Genomic DNA, 15,321 nt, shown 5'->3' with positions numbered 1-15,321 from the left:
CAACCGGCCACCTTCGCAACATGCTGATTGTTGTCGCCCCCTGACCCGGTCGCTGCTGGCCGGCGCATCCATCCTCCCTCTCCCTTTCATCGCATCTCACTCTCCGTCCAGAACCGTCATTCAACTCGCGATGACACGCCCCTCCACGCTAGTCCTCGCCCTCGCGGCCAGCTTCGGCGCAAGCGGTGTTGCCGGACGCGATGAGCCCCATGTCCTGCGTCGGGCTTGTCCTGACTACACGTCTTACGCGTCCACCGGACAGTGAGTGCCTCTCTCATCGGTATACCCTCGCGACCAGCTATTGACCATCCTGCGCTTCTAGTGCCCCATACAGCGGCGGCCCCCTGAACCTCCCCTTCCAACGACCCGCGGTAGAATGTCGAACGTTCGCCTCGTCCGCAGTAGAACAGGTCATTGACGATGTCACCTCGCGCATGGTAGACAAGGACCTGGCGCAGCTATTCCGCAATGCGTTCCCTAACACCTTGGACACGACCATCCGTTGGCACACCAACGGCTCCACGACCTCCACGACCTCCAGGAAGAACAAGCGGGATAACGCCCAGTGGCAGGGACCTCAGACCTTCGTGGTCACCGGTGACATCAATGCAGAGTGGCTGCGTGACTCGACGAACCAGCTATCTGGCTACCAGCTCCTCGCAAAGAAGGACCCCGCTCTCTACAACCTGATCCTGGGCGCCATCAACACCCAGGCCGAGTTCGTCATTCAGTCCCCCTACTGCAACGCCTTTCAGCCCCCATCGCCCAGCGGCATCCAACCAACCAACAACGGCCAGCAAGACACCGTCCACCCGGCATACGAGCCCTCAGTAGTCTTCGAATGTAAATACGAACTCGACTCCCTCGCCAACTTCCTCGCCCTGGCCACCGACTTCTACGAAAACACTGGGTCAACCGAATTCCTGACCAACCGATGGTATCTCGCCCTCAACACCCTCCTGAGCGTACTCGACGCGCAATCCGCCCCAACCTTCAACAGCAAGCAGCAATATGTCCAGAACCAGTACACCTTCCAGCGCCAAACCACCCTCGGCACAGAAACCCTCAGTCTCGCAGGCATCGGCAACCCCCTCAACCGAGGCACGGGTCTCATCCGCAGCGCATTCCGTCCCAGCGACGACGCAACCATTCTGGGCTTCTTCATCCCGCCCAACGCCATGATGTCCGTGCAGTTGAATAAGACCGCAAGCATCCTTCGCGCCGTAGGCGGACAGGACGATCTCGCATCTAATCTCCAATCCCGGAGTGATAAACTCGCACAAGCCGTCCGCGAGCACGGCATCGTCCAGCACCCCAAATACGGCGACGTCTACGCCTTCGAGGTAGACGGGTACGGCTCGCGCATTCTCATGGACGACGCCAACGTCCCCTCTCTCCTCTCCCTCCCCCTCCTCGGCTTCCTCGACAAGAGCGATCAGACTTATCAAAACACCCGCACCATGATCCTCTCCGCCGAAGGCAACCCGTACTATCTCACCGGATCGGACTTCCATGGCATCGGCGGTCCTCACAGTAAGCATCCCTACCCACCCAGCTACCTCCTTTTCCTTGTTTACCACCCCCCCCCCCCCCCCCCAAACCCCATTCCCACCCATCGCATCCAAAACTAACCAACCAACCACCATCACCAGTCGGCCTCCAAAACGCCTGGCCCATGTCCCTCCTCGTGCAAGCCATGACCTCATCCTCCCAAGCCGAAATCACCACCTCCATCAACCTAGTCCGCAACTCGAGTCTGCTGGGTCTAGTCCACGAGTCCATCAACGTCAACAATATCAAGGATTACACCAGACCGTGGTTCGCGTGGGCGAACTCCGTCTTCGCGCAGACTATCCTTAAGGTTGCGGCTGAAAACCCCGATATTATCTTTGGGGAGGGCGCGGAGCCGTATGTTGTTTCTTAGGGGGCTGGCTGGGCTGGCTGGCTTTCTTTCTTGGGGGGGTTCAGGGTTATTTATTGCCCGAACGATCCTGAAAAGTGAGTGGTATTGGTTGGGAGTATAACTATGGGTAGGTACATGGGTACCGTGCTGTGCAGTGTGCAATATTATATACCCTTCGGCTTGGTTGTTCCTTTTTCGTTTGGTTTGGTTTGGTAGTTTGGTGATACAGGATATTATTCTGATTGGTTATCTTATCTTTCCTGTTAGAAAGCTGAGATCGTCTTTGAATAGAAAATGGAAGACATGAGATGTAAACGCTAGTTATATCATATCATGAACAGTGTAGCTGAATAGATAGACACTAGACCAAAACCCGCCTCAACCCTTCCGTTCCCCCTAACACCCTCCTCCCGGTAACCGGACACCTCCCCTTCCCACTCTCCCACTTTCCCCGTCTACTCCGTGATTTCTTCTGTTCCCCCTCAGCCCCAGCCTCCCTTCCCCTTTCACCCTCATCCTCATTCTCACCCTCCAGCCCCTCATCGTAATCCTCCCACGCCGCGCCCGCGCCCTCCCCATCCATGAAATCCAACTGTCGCTGATGCTCCCCATTCAACCAATGGAAGATACACACGTAGCAATACACGTAGCCCGTCTGACAGGCGGTCGGATTGGTCAATCCATTCAAGCAAACCGGACACGACGCCGCGACGTCCGAGTCCGGGGGCGGAAGCGGAACCGTGAAGATGGGGAGGTAGGATGTTGCTGAGATGGGAGGCCGGATGCGTCCATTGCCACTACCACTTTCGTTACCCGTCGCTTTGCCCTTTCCTTTTCCTTTGAGCGCGGATTTGGGTTTCGTCTCTGCGGATGGTGAATCAGTGGGGGTAGTTGTGGTGGTGGCTTTTCTGCGCGCAGAGGGATCAGTCATTCCCGACGCAACGGGGGCGGGGAGGTCGAGGACCTCGGTGGCTTTTCGCGCGAGTTGGCGCGAGAAGTCGCTTGCGTGCCACCATTCGAGGAATTTGAGGGCGAAGATGGACGCGGGGAGGAAGTAGCGGAGGGAGGTGGCGATGTGGGGGTAGATATTCTGAGGGCTGAGGAGGCCGAGGAGGTTTGAGCCGGGGCGGGAGCGAGCGCTGGCGCCAGCGGGACCTGGGGCAGGAGGTTTGGGGTCGATGATTTTGGCGATTGCGCGGTGGTCCGCGGAGCTGAGACGGCGGATACGCGTGCCGATGAGCCAGAGGAACGGGGAGGAGTATTTGGTGTTATCGAAGAGGTAGGCGAGGTTGAAGGCGATGATGGAGAAGTAGTATGCTGCGTTGATGGAGGGGTATACGTTCCGCAAGAACCATTTGTAGTAGTGGAGGAGACGCTGACGGGGGGAGGGGTTTGGGGGGAGCTCGTCGCCGGGGTTGTAACGGGGTCCGCCGCTGCTGGAGATGAGAGAGGCGTGGGGCGCGGCGTGGATGTCGTAGCCTTCGTCAAGTTTGCGTTTCAGGTACGGGACGCCGACGAGGACGAGGAGGTTCTTCCACACGTCTGGGGTGCGGAGTTTCAGTGTTTCGCGGACCGGGCCTGGAGCGCCGAGTTGGGCGCGGGGGATCTCGCCATTCTTGGTGAGGAGGACTCGTTCGCGTTTAAGGGAGTAGAAGTTCTCCGTGAAGGAGCCGCCGAAGGTGCGCAGGTAGTAGCGTTCGACGAGGAGGGAGACGAGCGCGTAGAGTTCGTCGTAGGAGTTGAGGATCCGGAGGAGGTAGCGTGGGTGGCGGTGCGTCGCGACGGCGAGGAGGTAGCGGATGGAGGGAGGGAGGAGGTCTGAGAGCTGTTGTTCTGCGAGGAGCTCTGTGATAAGAGGCAGGCTGGGTTAGCTGGAATTGGGGTGTTGAGTGGTTGGGGCGTGGTGCGCGAGGGGGTTACCGAAGAGTGACGGCTTCAGCTCGTCGAATTCCTGCTGTAGACTCGGTAGATACTCCATGATGGTGACCAGGTGGCAGTCATCGTCCCCGGGGGGAGGCAATTGGGGTGGAGGGATGGAGAGATGGAGGATGGAGATAGAGAGATGCGGAGGAAAGGCGGTTGCGGCGCGGCGGCTTGAGCCGAGGCCCATCGGCATGTGGTTTAGTCCGGCTCCACCGCATCTGCCATGGCTACTTACTTATCTACGGAACACTGTACTGTAGAACTGTAGAAGGTTCATGCAGACAACAGTTAGGGGAATTACTATGCTACTGGACGCTCGCTGTTAATTACAAAGCTTCCGCCTTTAGGCAGCCTTACTTTGGCATTCATGCCAGAATTGGACCAGCCTGCCTTTCGAGCCTTCCGCTGCCTTTTCGATGATGCCGGGATCGGCGATGCACAAGCAATCCCGGACGCTCTGCAGAAGCTGGCCATCGAGAGGTATCGAAGGCTTTTCTCGGCCCATCATGGGGAACCACACCGATACACATTCCCGGGCACGAGTTTCATCCCCTAGTACGACATGCAACCGGAATAGCGTCTCGTAGTCCGCTGCGGTACGCGAGCTCCCATCGAGAGGAAGCTTGCGCCACAGCTTCCAGAATTGATCATAGTCCCCATGTTCAAAGTGTGTAACCATTAAATGTCGGGCGTATTCGGAATGAAACGGAATATTAAGAGTTTGGATTATGCGAGACACGCGTGAGGCCGCACTGATCTTCTCGGGCCCTGCGGGACTTGATTCACCGGTAACAGTGCTGAGTGGTGGATCAAGAGATGATCTGAAAATCATACTCCATACTCGCATGTTCAAAACATCGGTACCTCTAAGGGAAAGATGGTCCAATACACGAATGGCCAATTCCTTGTCCGAGTCCGCAACCTTTCCCGCATACATGTCAGTCTCGCTCCCTGCTAGGCGAGGGGTGAGCAACGCTGAAACAACTGAGAATCCTAGATCATCAGGGACTGAAAATGCGGATGTACATTCCACGAAAGCTGCATATAAACTGTCCTTTGTGTATGCAGGGTGTTGTCGGGAAACAGCATGGCACATGAGATTAATTCGAGCCACCACTTGATCCTCTGTAGAACGTCCGGACAAACAATAATACATCATCAAAAAGTCTGTCGACTCGCGATCCTCTGGACCATGGCCTAGCTCGATCCTAGCCTGTTCGTCTGTTAAGTCAGACAAATAGTCAAAGAGCTTATAGGCTTCCGAGTTTGTTTTGACCCCACTGTTGGGATGATCAAGGCCTTTGGACAGGGAGGACGATTCAGCCGGCGTGACATCATGTTCGGCCATCGGGTTGATGAGACGGGGGTTACTGTGGAATTGTCTTCTCTGTTCGAATGTCGGACTCGTTGGAAACCTGAAGACATGTCCGGTGTCGCGGTCAGAATGTGAAATGTTTATCGAATTGGATGGACGAACCTCTCGCGAAGGTGCGGCTGAGTCGACCTCGGGATATTTCTGCTTCGCCAGTTCGGCACGGTCCAATGCTCTCTGCCAAAGGCTCTCGAGATCGACTTCCTCTCTCTTTTCTTCAGTGAAGATCTGCACAACCACCCTGGTTCCCGCTGCAGTATGACCAAATCCTTCGAATTGATAATCAACCTCCGAGTCCACTGGGGCTTTCTCAACCACACCTGCATTGACACAGATCCAGCCTGTCGTGATTCCGTCGTCCTTCTCATCAAAAATCCTGCCGGACCTACTGGTAAGCCGGGCTCGACGGGCTTTCCGCCGGAGCTTAATCTTCAGCTCGTTTCGACCAAGCAAGCCATCCGCGTAAGGTGTTAATTTGTACGTGCTTCTCAGCCAGCGACAGAGACGGTCTGCGGAAACATTGAGATGCTTGACGCTACGAGCAGTGCCAATGATCATGATGACATTTGCGCCGAGGGCCGGCGGCGTTTCCAGGCCTCGTGAGTCAATTATCTTCAGTTCGTCCAGACCAATATCTTTGAACACATAATCGACGAGCGCCGGGAGGATAGCGGGCGGGTTGTCTGGTAGCTCAGGAATATTATCGCGCGAAGAGGTTTGCGGAGCGTCAGCAGCAGTGGATTCTTCTTGCAGATACCACGGAATGTGAGATGATGTATCCGAGGTTGGGTTCACTGCAGAGCCTTCCTTTCCCTCGACAGATGCCTTGGGCACATCGGAGGGGCGGGTTGGCTGTTCAGAGAGCAGGCGAGACACCGAAGCAAAAGACCGATTCACCGGAGGGAATGCGCGGCATGGTGTGGCCCGAGAGATGGGGGATGCACGAAGTATTCCCCTAGCCCAGGGACCTCTCAGTAATAATCTGTTCATGCTGATCTGGATTGCAACAACACGGATGGTAATTGGCACAGACCGGATAGCTTCTTCGGTGGCGACGAGCAGGATGAAGCTGCAGCTCGGCGTCAAACAGCCCAAACACATGACTCAGCACTGAGTCAGCGCGGGCAGAGCAAACAGAGCAAACACTAATTAGTCCCGGCGGGGCAGATCCTGTGACAAATCCAAATTTCCCTCCATCGAACTATCAAAGAGTCCTCGACTCTCTTCTTGCATCTCCCTTTTTCTGTTCTGTCTATTGTTAGGCTTCAGTAACTGCTGCCAACATGTCGATGGATTTGGATGCGCCGGTGCCTTTCTCGGCTTACACGGATCAGTCCGCTGCGACGTGAGTTACCCCGCAAAGGAAAAAAAAAAAAAGAAAAAAGAAAAAAAAGGGCACGAACGGTAACTGACAGGAACATCGTCTAGTATTCTTTGCTGCAACTGCGGTGCTCCTATCGACGGAACGACATCAGCAGGCGCTCTTTGCCAGGACTGTGTGAAGTTGACAGTAGATATCTCCCAAGGTATCCCGAGAGAAGCGGTTCTGCAATGCTGCAAGGATTGTGAGCGTTGGCTTCAGCCGCCCACCAGCTGGATCAGTGCCGCGCTTGAGTCCAAGGAACTGCTCGCACACTGTCTGCGCAAGCTTCGTGGCTTGAACAAGGTCCGGATTATCGACGCCAGCTTCATTTGGACCGAACCCCACTCGAAACGTATTAAGGTCAAGATCACCATCCAGCAGGAAGCGTTCCAGGGCACGATTGTGCAGCAGACCTTCGAGGTAGAATATGTGGTCGCCTCACTACAATGTCCCGACTGCAAGAAGTCGTTCACCGTCAACACGTGGAACTCCAGCATCCAGCTGCGCCAAAAGGTGCCTCACAAGCGAACCTTCCTCTACCTTGAGCAGATCATCCTCAAGCACAACGCTCACCGCGATACGATCAACATCAAGGAAGCTAAAGACGGGTTGGATTTCTACTTTGCGCAGCGGAACCATGCCGATAAGATGGTCGAGTTCCTTGCCTCGGTTGCGCCAACCAAGGTGAAGAAGTCGCAGGAGCTGATCTCCATGGATGTGCACACCTCGTCCAAGTCTTACAAGTTCACCTTCTCTATCGAGCTCATTCCCATCTGCAAGGATGACTTGGTCGCGCTACCCATCAAGCTCGCTAGATCTCTCGGCAACATCTCGCCCTTGACGCTTTGTCACCGCGTTGGCACTACGGTCAACCTCCTCGATCCCAACACCCTCCAAACCACCGATATCCCGACAGGTACCTACTGGCGGTCGCCCTTCCGGAACCTTGCCGACGTCACCCAGCTGGTGGAATTTATCATCATGGACATTGATTTGGTAGGACGCTCGAACGGACGGTTCCACCTCGCTGAGGCGACTGTTGCCCGCGCCTCGGATTTGGGCTCCAACGACCAGACCTACTTCACCCGCACTCATCTTGGTGGAGTTCTCCACGTCGGTGACGTTGTGCTCGGATACCACCTCACTGGCGCCAACTTCAACGACCCCAACTTCGAGGAACTCGAGGCCAGCAGCCAGTACAGCTCTACCATCCCCGACGTTGTGCTCGTCAAGAAGTTCTACGCCCGCAAGAAGAAGAACAAGGCCCGTAACTGGCGCCTCAAGCGCATGGCTCGCGAATACGAGGAGGAGGCCGCCGCGCAGCAGACCGCCGTCCTTAGCAAGAAGCAAGAGCAGGAGCGTAATCGTTTGGAACAGGACTACGAGATGTTCTTGCGGGATGTCGAGGAGGACCAGGAGCTGCGTGGCACTCTGGATCTGTACAAGGCACGGAAACAGATGGCCGCCCAGAACGACATGGATATGGATGAGAGTGAAGATGAGGAGGTGCCCAAGATCGACATGGACGAGCTGCTTGATGACTTTGACGAGTTGAATATGAACGACGAGTAGGTTCTACGGAGCTTTCATTATTACGACTGCACTAAGGGGTTCGGCGTTCACTATGGCTATTCTGATATTGTTGCGGTTAACAACATCTGGGCTGATATACAAAAGTTAAGGTAGATAGATGATACACAGTGAATCTCATGATGATTCTCCAATACACGGGCATCTGTAGTGAAGGCTTCGGCTCTTCAATGTCAAACTCGATACGGAAGTATTCATGGCTAGCAAATCATGGTGAATCGCGTTGCTGGAAGAATCCCAATATACTCTATTTAAGTCTCCATAATTTCCCTCTCGCAAGACTCCCTCCATTCTCACAATTCTCTTCTCGGTACAAACCTCTAAATCGTACCGCACCTTTATACCACTTTCTGCAAGAATTGAACATCTCAAGACAACCACTTGCATATTACCTACATACTGCCCCAGGCATTACCACTTCAAAGATCGAATGAATAACTACACCGATATCTGCCTTGTGCATTCCAATTTCCACGTCTGTCTCCCTCATCCTGCTTGAATAGGGATGAAGGAAGCCTTAGCTATCCCGTCCTCAGCCATCTCGAGTCGACTTTGTCCCCACTGCGGTGGAGGATCATCCTGCGCGAGATTCTAGAACATAATATGTCCGCTGGATTATTCGACGGATAAAAGAGGGGTTGAGTTGGGTGTCAGGTATGTACCGCTGTCTATGTTCAACGCTGACCAGCCCTAATTGGTGTATAAAAGGCAAGGCCGATCAGCAGTCTATCTTATTAATTCGCATCGTTCCACTTTGTTCCACCAAGTCGACCCCAATGATCGATCATGGAATATAGAGCCGTGTGTACTATATATTCTTTTGCTTCTAAAAAGAAAATTCATGATGCAGTGGGAAGTGGCTAAAGTATTATTTCTCCAGGTCTGGGTCCCGACGCCTGTGCCAGCCCTGAATATAGTTGCTTAAACAGCTATCATCTATGAAGATGTAGACAAAGGTCATTGCTTGACCTTCTTTCGAGGCTTTTCTGCTTTTCTGCTCTTAGCTACGGGTTATCATCATTCATCCTTGAATGGCCGGACAGAAAGCAGAGCTGTCCGCTGGTTTTTGGAGAGGTTGGAAACGGACAACTTTAGGTTGGTCCTCTGCTCTGGATGCTATACTTTGTCATCGTGGTGGCTTATGGTATGGTGGGGCTCTATTTAGAGTTATTGGTCAAATGGAGCTAGCCATGAAGTTGATAAGAGCACTTCCGACATTCTGCATCTTGATGGTGACTTTGTTTGGGGGAGTGTCGTTTGTTTACAAAATTCTTAGCGCATGGTGCTAGGGGATTACACTGCCGAAGAAAATCATGAGCCGGAATCATCAAGGCCCGTTACGCAAAAGGTTGGATGGTGGAAATATCCTAGAGGACCTTGATCAACTTTCAAGATTTGCAGGATGCTATCAGGGGATTTGGTTGAGCTAGTTGGCTGGACGTCGAACGAATACTAGAATCCTGTGGAAGTAGAGGTAGGTCCTATTCGTGGGTATATGGTCTGTTCTCAATGACTGGCTCATCGGGAGCGTGGGCTGTTGTTTCTTTGGGGGGGGGGGGGAGTTGCAGATGCGGAGGCGGGTTAGGGTGCGCATCACGGATCGGGTGCACTGTATACAACATGCATTTCGCGGGCTCTTGACGCGGCGAAAGCCAATAACTGGGTTGTGATATGGCAGAAGGACATCGACAGCGAGGATTGGAATGTATTCGCCTAAGAATGATTGATGCTTACTGATTTGCTTGATGCTTACTGACGTTTTATTGATTTTTTTTACTCCCCTTTATGTATGTCGAGGACGACAGGCTCTTCTTCTTGCCGGCAATGTGGCAACCCCTGGGTCTGCCACTGCACACTGCATTTAGTTAGAGTAGTTATCTAGCTAGCCGTTCCCGTGTACAGAAGGAGAGAACAACGCTTCATACCTGATCAAATGCTTACTACTAGTAGGGGCTAAGCCCACTAAGCTGCCACATTGGATCGGGATCGGCCGGGGTAGCAGGGTCACTCAGAGCTTTGATAAGTGGTAACCGGGTATGCGGGATTTCAAGAATATGAGCGACTTCATGTGTCATTTTAAAGTTGGGGGGGTAGAAGAAGATGATCTCATTCCTAAGCCAGAGAATGTACTATGTAGATGGGTAGCTGCCAGTAACATTCTTGATGGAACGAGGTTCGTTTTTCACACATCCTGCCCTGTTTGACCTTGATAGCATGTGAGAAGCTCTCGGTATTTCAACATTGCACAGTGTTTAAACAGAGATGGTATAAATAGCCATGTGTGACAGGCAGGGGTGCAGGGGTGGCAGCGTAGGGGGTGGCACCAGGGCCATCAAGCATCGAGCTGTGGGAGGCTTGATGCCTATTCTGTCAGGCAATTTGGAGCAGGTATCACGCGAATCCGGGTGTCAGAGGCTTAGACCAATGGCGGTTGGGATCTGGACTATTCTTGCCTACACGGTATATTGCTACCAACTACCAAGGCGGGAAAGGTATCAGGCTGCAGAGCAGGTTGGGGCGGATTGGTTGGTCCGAGAGCACTGACGACTGGTTGCGTTCTTGATCATGCAACATTCCCTCCCATCCGAGGACATGTCCTGTAGGTTGACTAAGAGAGGGGATGATGTACACATGCATAACTACTGGCCGTTTGGTACTCCGTACTGTAGTTATGTAGTACACCCTGTAGCAGGGCACGAGAGGGGTTGTGATGAGCGAGATCGCGACCGCTACCTGGCGAGGGACCAGTGAGGCTGTGACTCATGCAACTGAGAAACTGGAAAGGCCACTAAATCAGATAAGGACGGGTGGCCAGCGAGCTCCTCCGTCGCCCTCCGTCGTCCGTTGTCCGTCTGGACAATTTGGCAGCGGGGGATATTAATCAGAAGAGGGTCTGTTCATTTCATTGAAGATCCTCCAAGGCAATCTCCAGGCCTCAGGCTATCAGATGGCACCTCCTCAGGCACCACCGGGGGGCTTGCTGGCACCAATCAGGGCGTCTGGGCGAGCTCCTGCCCAAACAATGGGCGCCGTCGGCCCATGGGGGCCCCACTGGCTAGCCCGAGTAGGCCTAGGGATGCAGTGAAGCGAACCAGTCAGGGCGGGCAGGCGCGCCAAAGCGACGGCGGGTGTCTCAGGCCAGCGTCTGAAAGGCAGAATGGGGAAGGGACGAGGGACGGCGATGGAGTGGCATTGTTCAGCTGAAATCCAATAGTCCATTTGGACTCCGTATCTCCTTCTTCATCCTTCATCCTCCATCCTCGCCTTTTCCCTACTTCTCGACTCTCTTTCTCCTCCTCCTCCCCGCCGGTTCCTCTCTTTCTCCTTCTTCCTCTCTCTCGGACTCCCTCCTTCGCGGCCTCTCCTCAGCATCTTCCCACCTCCTCCCTCCACCCCTCCCCAACCCAACCCTGCCTTCACTTCTCCATCACCCCCTTTCCCTTACTTTTAACTTGTCTATCGATCCTCCATTTATCGCTGTATCTTCAACCTACTTTCCTTCTCTTGTCTCATAATCAACACATCCATTCGACAGTCGACGACGCGTCGTCGGTTCGTTCCATCGCCCGAGCACCCGCGGTTGTTCGTTGGGGTGGTTCTGGTGGTCTGGTCTGGTCTGGTCTGGTCTGTCTGCCTGGGGCACTGGCACTTGGACGGGTCTCCATAAGCGCGGAAGAGGGAAAGGCACGGAAAAAAGAAAAAGAAAAAAGCGGCCAAACACGCGCCGACCCCCGAAACGATTCGCCCGGCGTTGAACCTCGTTTCTTCCATCTCTCCCAACCCTTCCTTCTCCCTCCCTCCTCTCCCCCCCCCCGTTCGACGTGCGAAAAAAAAACAGTGACAAATCGAGAAAAGACAAAAAAAGAACCCGAGGAAAAACAAAAGAAAGAACGGAGGTTAATAAATAGTTTCGCCCCCGATCCCCCAGAGAAAAGCGAAAAGTCCAGCCCTCTGCTTTTATCCCTCATTGCCGCGATCGCGTGTTTTTCTTCCGACCGTCTGATCGTCAGACCTGATCTCGACTCTCCTACCGCATCTTTGTGTTGAACTTCCTTTTCTACGGCTACTCGGGAGTTGCAGAGCATCTCCAGCCCACACTTCTTATCATCTGTCTTATAATACAGAGTCCCCCCCATCCATCCTCCCGGCTACCTCGGATCTTCTCTTCCCATTCGGTCGCGTCTATCCTTCGTCCCTCGCTTCCTCAGCACCGTCATCGCCCGTCAACGTCGACACCCCGTCTTATAATTTCTTGTACACCTGGTTATTAATCACTCCTTGGCTTTCGGCCTTGTCCATCGAGGCGCTTCCTTTGCGTATCTTGTTGTATTCTGCAGGTACGTCACTTCCCGGTCGGTCCGTCTTGCACGCACATCCCGGACTGACACTTGTCAAGCCTGCTTTGGGTTTTCACCACAGGGAGTCCGGACTTTCGCCTCGTTCGTTGCATATCAACCCCCGTTCTCCGGTGTCGGTTTTGGTGCCTCGCCATCGGCCTTGTAATATTCTAATACGCCTAAAGATTTTTGTGTGGTCGACCACATCACGCCTCCGATCGCTGAACCACCAGCGCTGTTTTCATTCGTCTCTTGCACATACGGTTTTATACTCCTTTTACAGCCACGAGTATGGACACTGGCGGTCTTGCTCAGATGACCTACAATCCGTCTTTCAATAATGGCAGCGGCCTTGGGGTCCCCGGGAGCTTTGCGTCCCGGAGAAAAGGGTCTCACATCAAGCGTTTGAGCGTGCCCCCGCCGCACATCTCGACCATCGATGAATCCCAGCCGTCTGCGCCGGTCCCAACCCCGCGCACCAGCCGTTCGCATCTTTTGGCAGGATTGAGGACCGCTCCAAAATCTGCGACGATTCCTTCCGCCGCTCAACGTCAGCAACACCTTGGCCTGGAAGGTGATCGATATGGCAACTACTCCAACCGGACTGCGGATCGCGTCCCACAGACCGCCATGGGAACCGGATTCCCACGCCACTCATTAGCCGTGAACCAAGGTCTGGACGTGAACACAGGTCATCCCGTGTACACTCTGCCGGAGCAGGTGCTCGCACCTCCGGCTCTTGACATCGCCGGCGATAACCAGATTGACGAGAGCTTGTACGCGGAATTGATGTCGACGAACCTTTTCTTGGCCGCTCAGCAGCAGCGCCTGCAGCAGCAACTAATCTCCGTCACCGCGGCAGCCCAGCAGTTCCAGGGTCTCAACCTGGGACCGCCCATGGCCCAGCAACAACAGGAGTATCAATCCATGTCGATTCCCGGCATGGGATTCTACCAGCAGCAGCTCCAGCAGGGTGTGCAGCCAATTGTGCAGCCCGTCCCCGGTCAGCCAGGGCTCTACTCCGTGTACAACCCCCTGACTGGTCAGCAAAATTATGTCTACGACAACTCTTTCCAGCAAGACGGCTCCTCTCCCCAGTATCAGGAGGAAGAGATCCAGTCTCCGCCTACGCAGGTGCCCACCTTCCGAGCTGAGGTGTCCCCGCCGCCCGAGTCCAGGCAATCTCCCGTGAATGTCGCGCAGCCCGTGTCTCCTCCCAGTGGCCGGTCTTCCCCTCGGGAAACCGCCCCTCTTCCTCCCCCCTCCGCAAATGCTTTCCGCAGGGGCCACAAGAAGAGCTCGTCGTTCAGTCCTGTGCCCAAGTTGCCCATCGACACCGCCAAGGCGAATAACACGATCACTCCTGCCGCTCCTAAGACCGCTGCATTGCCCCAGACCCCGGCCACTGGAACGTTTGGACCCGGACAGGCTCGTGCCGGAGAGCACCCTGTCCGCCAGCCTCGCGGCCCACCGTCTCTTGAGGAGCTTGTTGCCAAGCCAACATCCAAGCACGAAGGAAGCAAGAACTTTGCGACCCGTCAACGTCGCCGTGCCGTTCACAACCTGGTGCGTGCGGGCATTGAACGGCGTGGAGAGACCCGGAGCTTCGGTTGCCACAGCAGCGGCGGCACCAACACCCCGGCGAGCGAGAAGGAATTCACGTTCTCTGATGGGGATGATGCTACTGTTCGTAGTGGGAGCCTGTCCAGCAAGCCCAGCCTGGGCAGTCTGCGTGCTGCCGCGAATGGCGCAATTGGCTCAGAGAGGAAAGAGAGATCTTCTCGCGAGCGCAGATCGCAGGATAGCCCGTACAACACGACTCCCATCAGCGAGGATGGAGGCTTCTTTGGCGGGAAGTTCGCAGAGGTCCGACCCGATCAGGTCCCTTCCCGCACGGGATCACCCTCGGTTGCTGCTGTCGTCGCTGGCCAGAAGACGGTAGCTCCGGGTCAGGAGCGGCGCAAGACTCCGATGCTTGTGCTCTCCAGTGCTGAGAAGCGCAAGACCCCGATCATGTAATGCGAACGTCGTACATAATGTGACTGAGACGTAACGGACGTGCAAAGCTTGGATGAATTGTTTTTCTGTCTTTTTTTTTACCGCTCTTGGATTTGAGTTCTGCGGGCACTATGGTTCTGTTCTGAGCAGACCAGATAACACAGTTAATTTTTATGTGATGGCCGGATCCTCGGAGAGATCCTCGGCCTACGTTCCCTCTCCTCTTTTGACCCTGTGCATGGACACACGACCAGGACTGCCCAGCAGTGGACCTATCCGGGGCAGGACGAAGCAAGCCTCAATGAAATGTGAATTTTCTTCTTACTGTTATTATTCGAATCCTCTCCTTATCTCCTTCCTATTCTTTCCTTCGTTGGACCTGAACAGATTGACGAACCACGAGCCCTGAATCCGAAGTCCATTTTGAGTCGTGCTCTGTCGGCTGAAATTCCGGACGCTCCTTCCCACCTTTTGGCATGGGATACTGTACGTGCATGCATCTGGCTATGTGTGCGCATTTCATAACTTGAATCTCATCCTATCTATTACCACATAATCTGCGATAACCACGTAGTAGCTCCTTCCCATAGACCAAGACCCTGTACGAGTGACAGTTTCGGGGCAGGAATGACATTCCTGATAAAAGTAGGATCGAGGAGGAGCCCTAGGTAGTATAGAGTAGCACTTTCCACATTATGTCCATAACCACTGTAACATCCCATCCTCCCTCCTGCCTCCCACCTCCCCTCCCCCCCGTAGTATCCATATCCATTAGCAAAACATAGTGCGGAGTGCGGAGTACATGCATAGCCCTTGGTATGACAAGGAGGTAGTA

At 54.3% G+C, this 15,321-nt stretch overlaps 5 protein-coding genes across 5 annotated transcripts; 3 read left to right on the top strand and 2 right to left on the bottom strand.

Moving 5' to 3' along the window:
* Nucleotides 1-48: 48 nt before the first annotated feature.
* Nucleotides 49-2,199, top strand: BO70DRAFT_310768 (glycoside hydrolase family 125 protein). Its single transcript, XM_025540166.1, has 3 exons — nucleotides 49-261; nucleotides 323-1,533; nucleotides 1,653-2,199. Exons 1-3 carry the CDS (start codon nucleotides 131-133, stop codon nucleotides 1,922-1,924), a joined length of 1,614 nt encoding a protein of 537 aa, XP_025401408.1. The 5' UTR covers nucleotides 49-130; the 3' UTR covers nucleotides 1,925-2,199.
* A 65-nt stretch (nucleotides 2,200-2,264) lies between these two features.
* On the bottom strand, nucleotides 2,265-6,239 carry BO70DRAFT_385808 (uncharacterized protein; the record flags this gene model as incomplete). Its single annotated transcript, XM_025545768.1, has 6 exons — nucleotides 6,088-6,239; nucleotides 4,347-6,023; nucleotides 4,184-4,316; nucleotides 4,062-4,065; nucleotides 3,824-3,996; nucleotides 2,265-3,748 (listed from the first exon to the last, which is right to left on the bottom strand). Exons 1-6 carry the CDS (start codon nucleotides 6,112-6,114, stop codon nucleotides 2,265-2,267), a joined length of 3,498 nt encoding a protein of 1,165 aa, XP_025401407.1. The 5' UTR covers nucleotides 6,115-6,239.
* Nucleotides 6,240-6,423: 184 nt separating this feature from the next.
* BO70DRAFT_360135 (ribosome-binding protein NMD3) lies at nucleotides 6,424-8,336 on the top strand. Its single transcript, XM_025542707.1, has 3 exons — nucleotides 6,424-6,543; nucleotides 6,627-8,129; nucleotides 8,239-8,336. The coding sequence occupies exons 1-3, from the start codon at nucleotides 6,482-6,484 to the stop codon at nucleotides 8,240-8,242; spliced, it is 1,569 nt and encodes a 522-aa protein (XP_025401406.1). The 5' UTR covers nucleotides 6,424-6,481; the 3' UTR covers nucleotides 8,243-8,336.
* A 3,182-nt stretch (nucleotides 8,337-11,518) lies between these two features.
* BO70DRAFT_196090 (uncharacterized protein) lies at nucleotides 11,519-12,539 on the bottom strand. Its single transcript, XM_025538552.1, has one exon. The coding sequence runs from the start codon at nucleotides 12,285-12,287 to the stop codon at nucleotides 11,667-11,669; it is 621 nt and encodes a 206-aa protein (XP_025401405.1). The 5' UTR covers nucleotides 12,288-12,539; the 3' UTR covers nucleotides 11,519-11,666.
* A 240-nt stretch (nucleotides 12,540-12,779) lies between these two features.
* Nucleotides 12,780-14,507, top strand: BO70DRAFT_351023 (uncharacterized protein; the record flags this gene model as incomplete). The annotated part of the gene is made up of 1 exon (XM_025541723.1): nucleotides 12,780-14,507. The coding sequence occupies one exon, from the start codon at nucleotides 12,780-12,782 to the stop codon at nucleotides 14,505-14,507; it is 1,728 nt and encodes a 575-aa protein (XP_025401404.1).
* Nucleotides 14,508-15,321: the final 814 nt, after the last annotated feature.

The sequence above is a fragment of the Aspergillus heteromorphus genome (genome assembly GCF_003184545.1).
Source record: "Aspergillus heteromorphus CBS 117.55 chromosome Unknown BO70scaffold_6, whole genome shotgun sequence".
Classification (NCBI taxonomy): domain Eukaryota; kingdom Fungi; phylum Ascomycota; class Eurotiomycetes; order Eurotiales; family Aspergillaceae; genus Aspergillus; species Aspergillus heteromorphus.
Note: the sequence above shows the minus strand (reverse complement) of the source record. Positions and strands in the feature narration are given on the sequence as shown.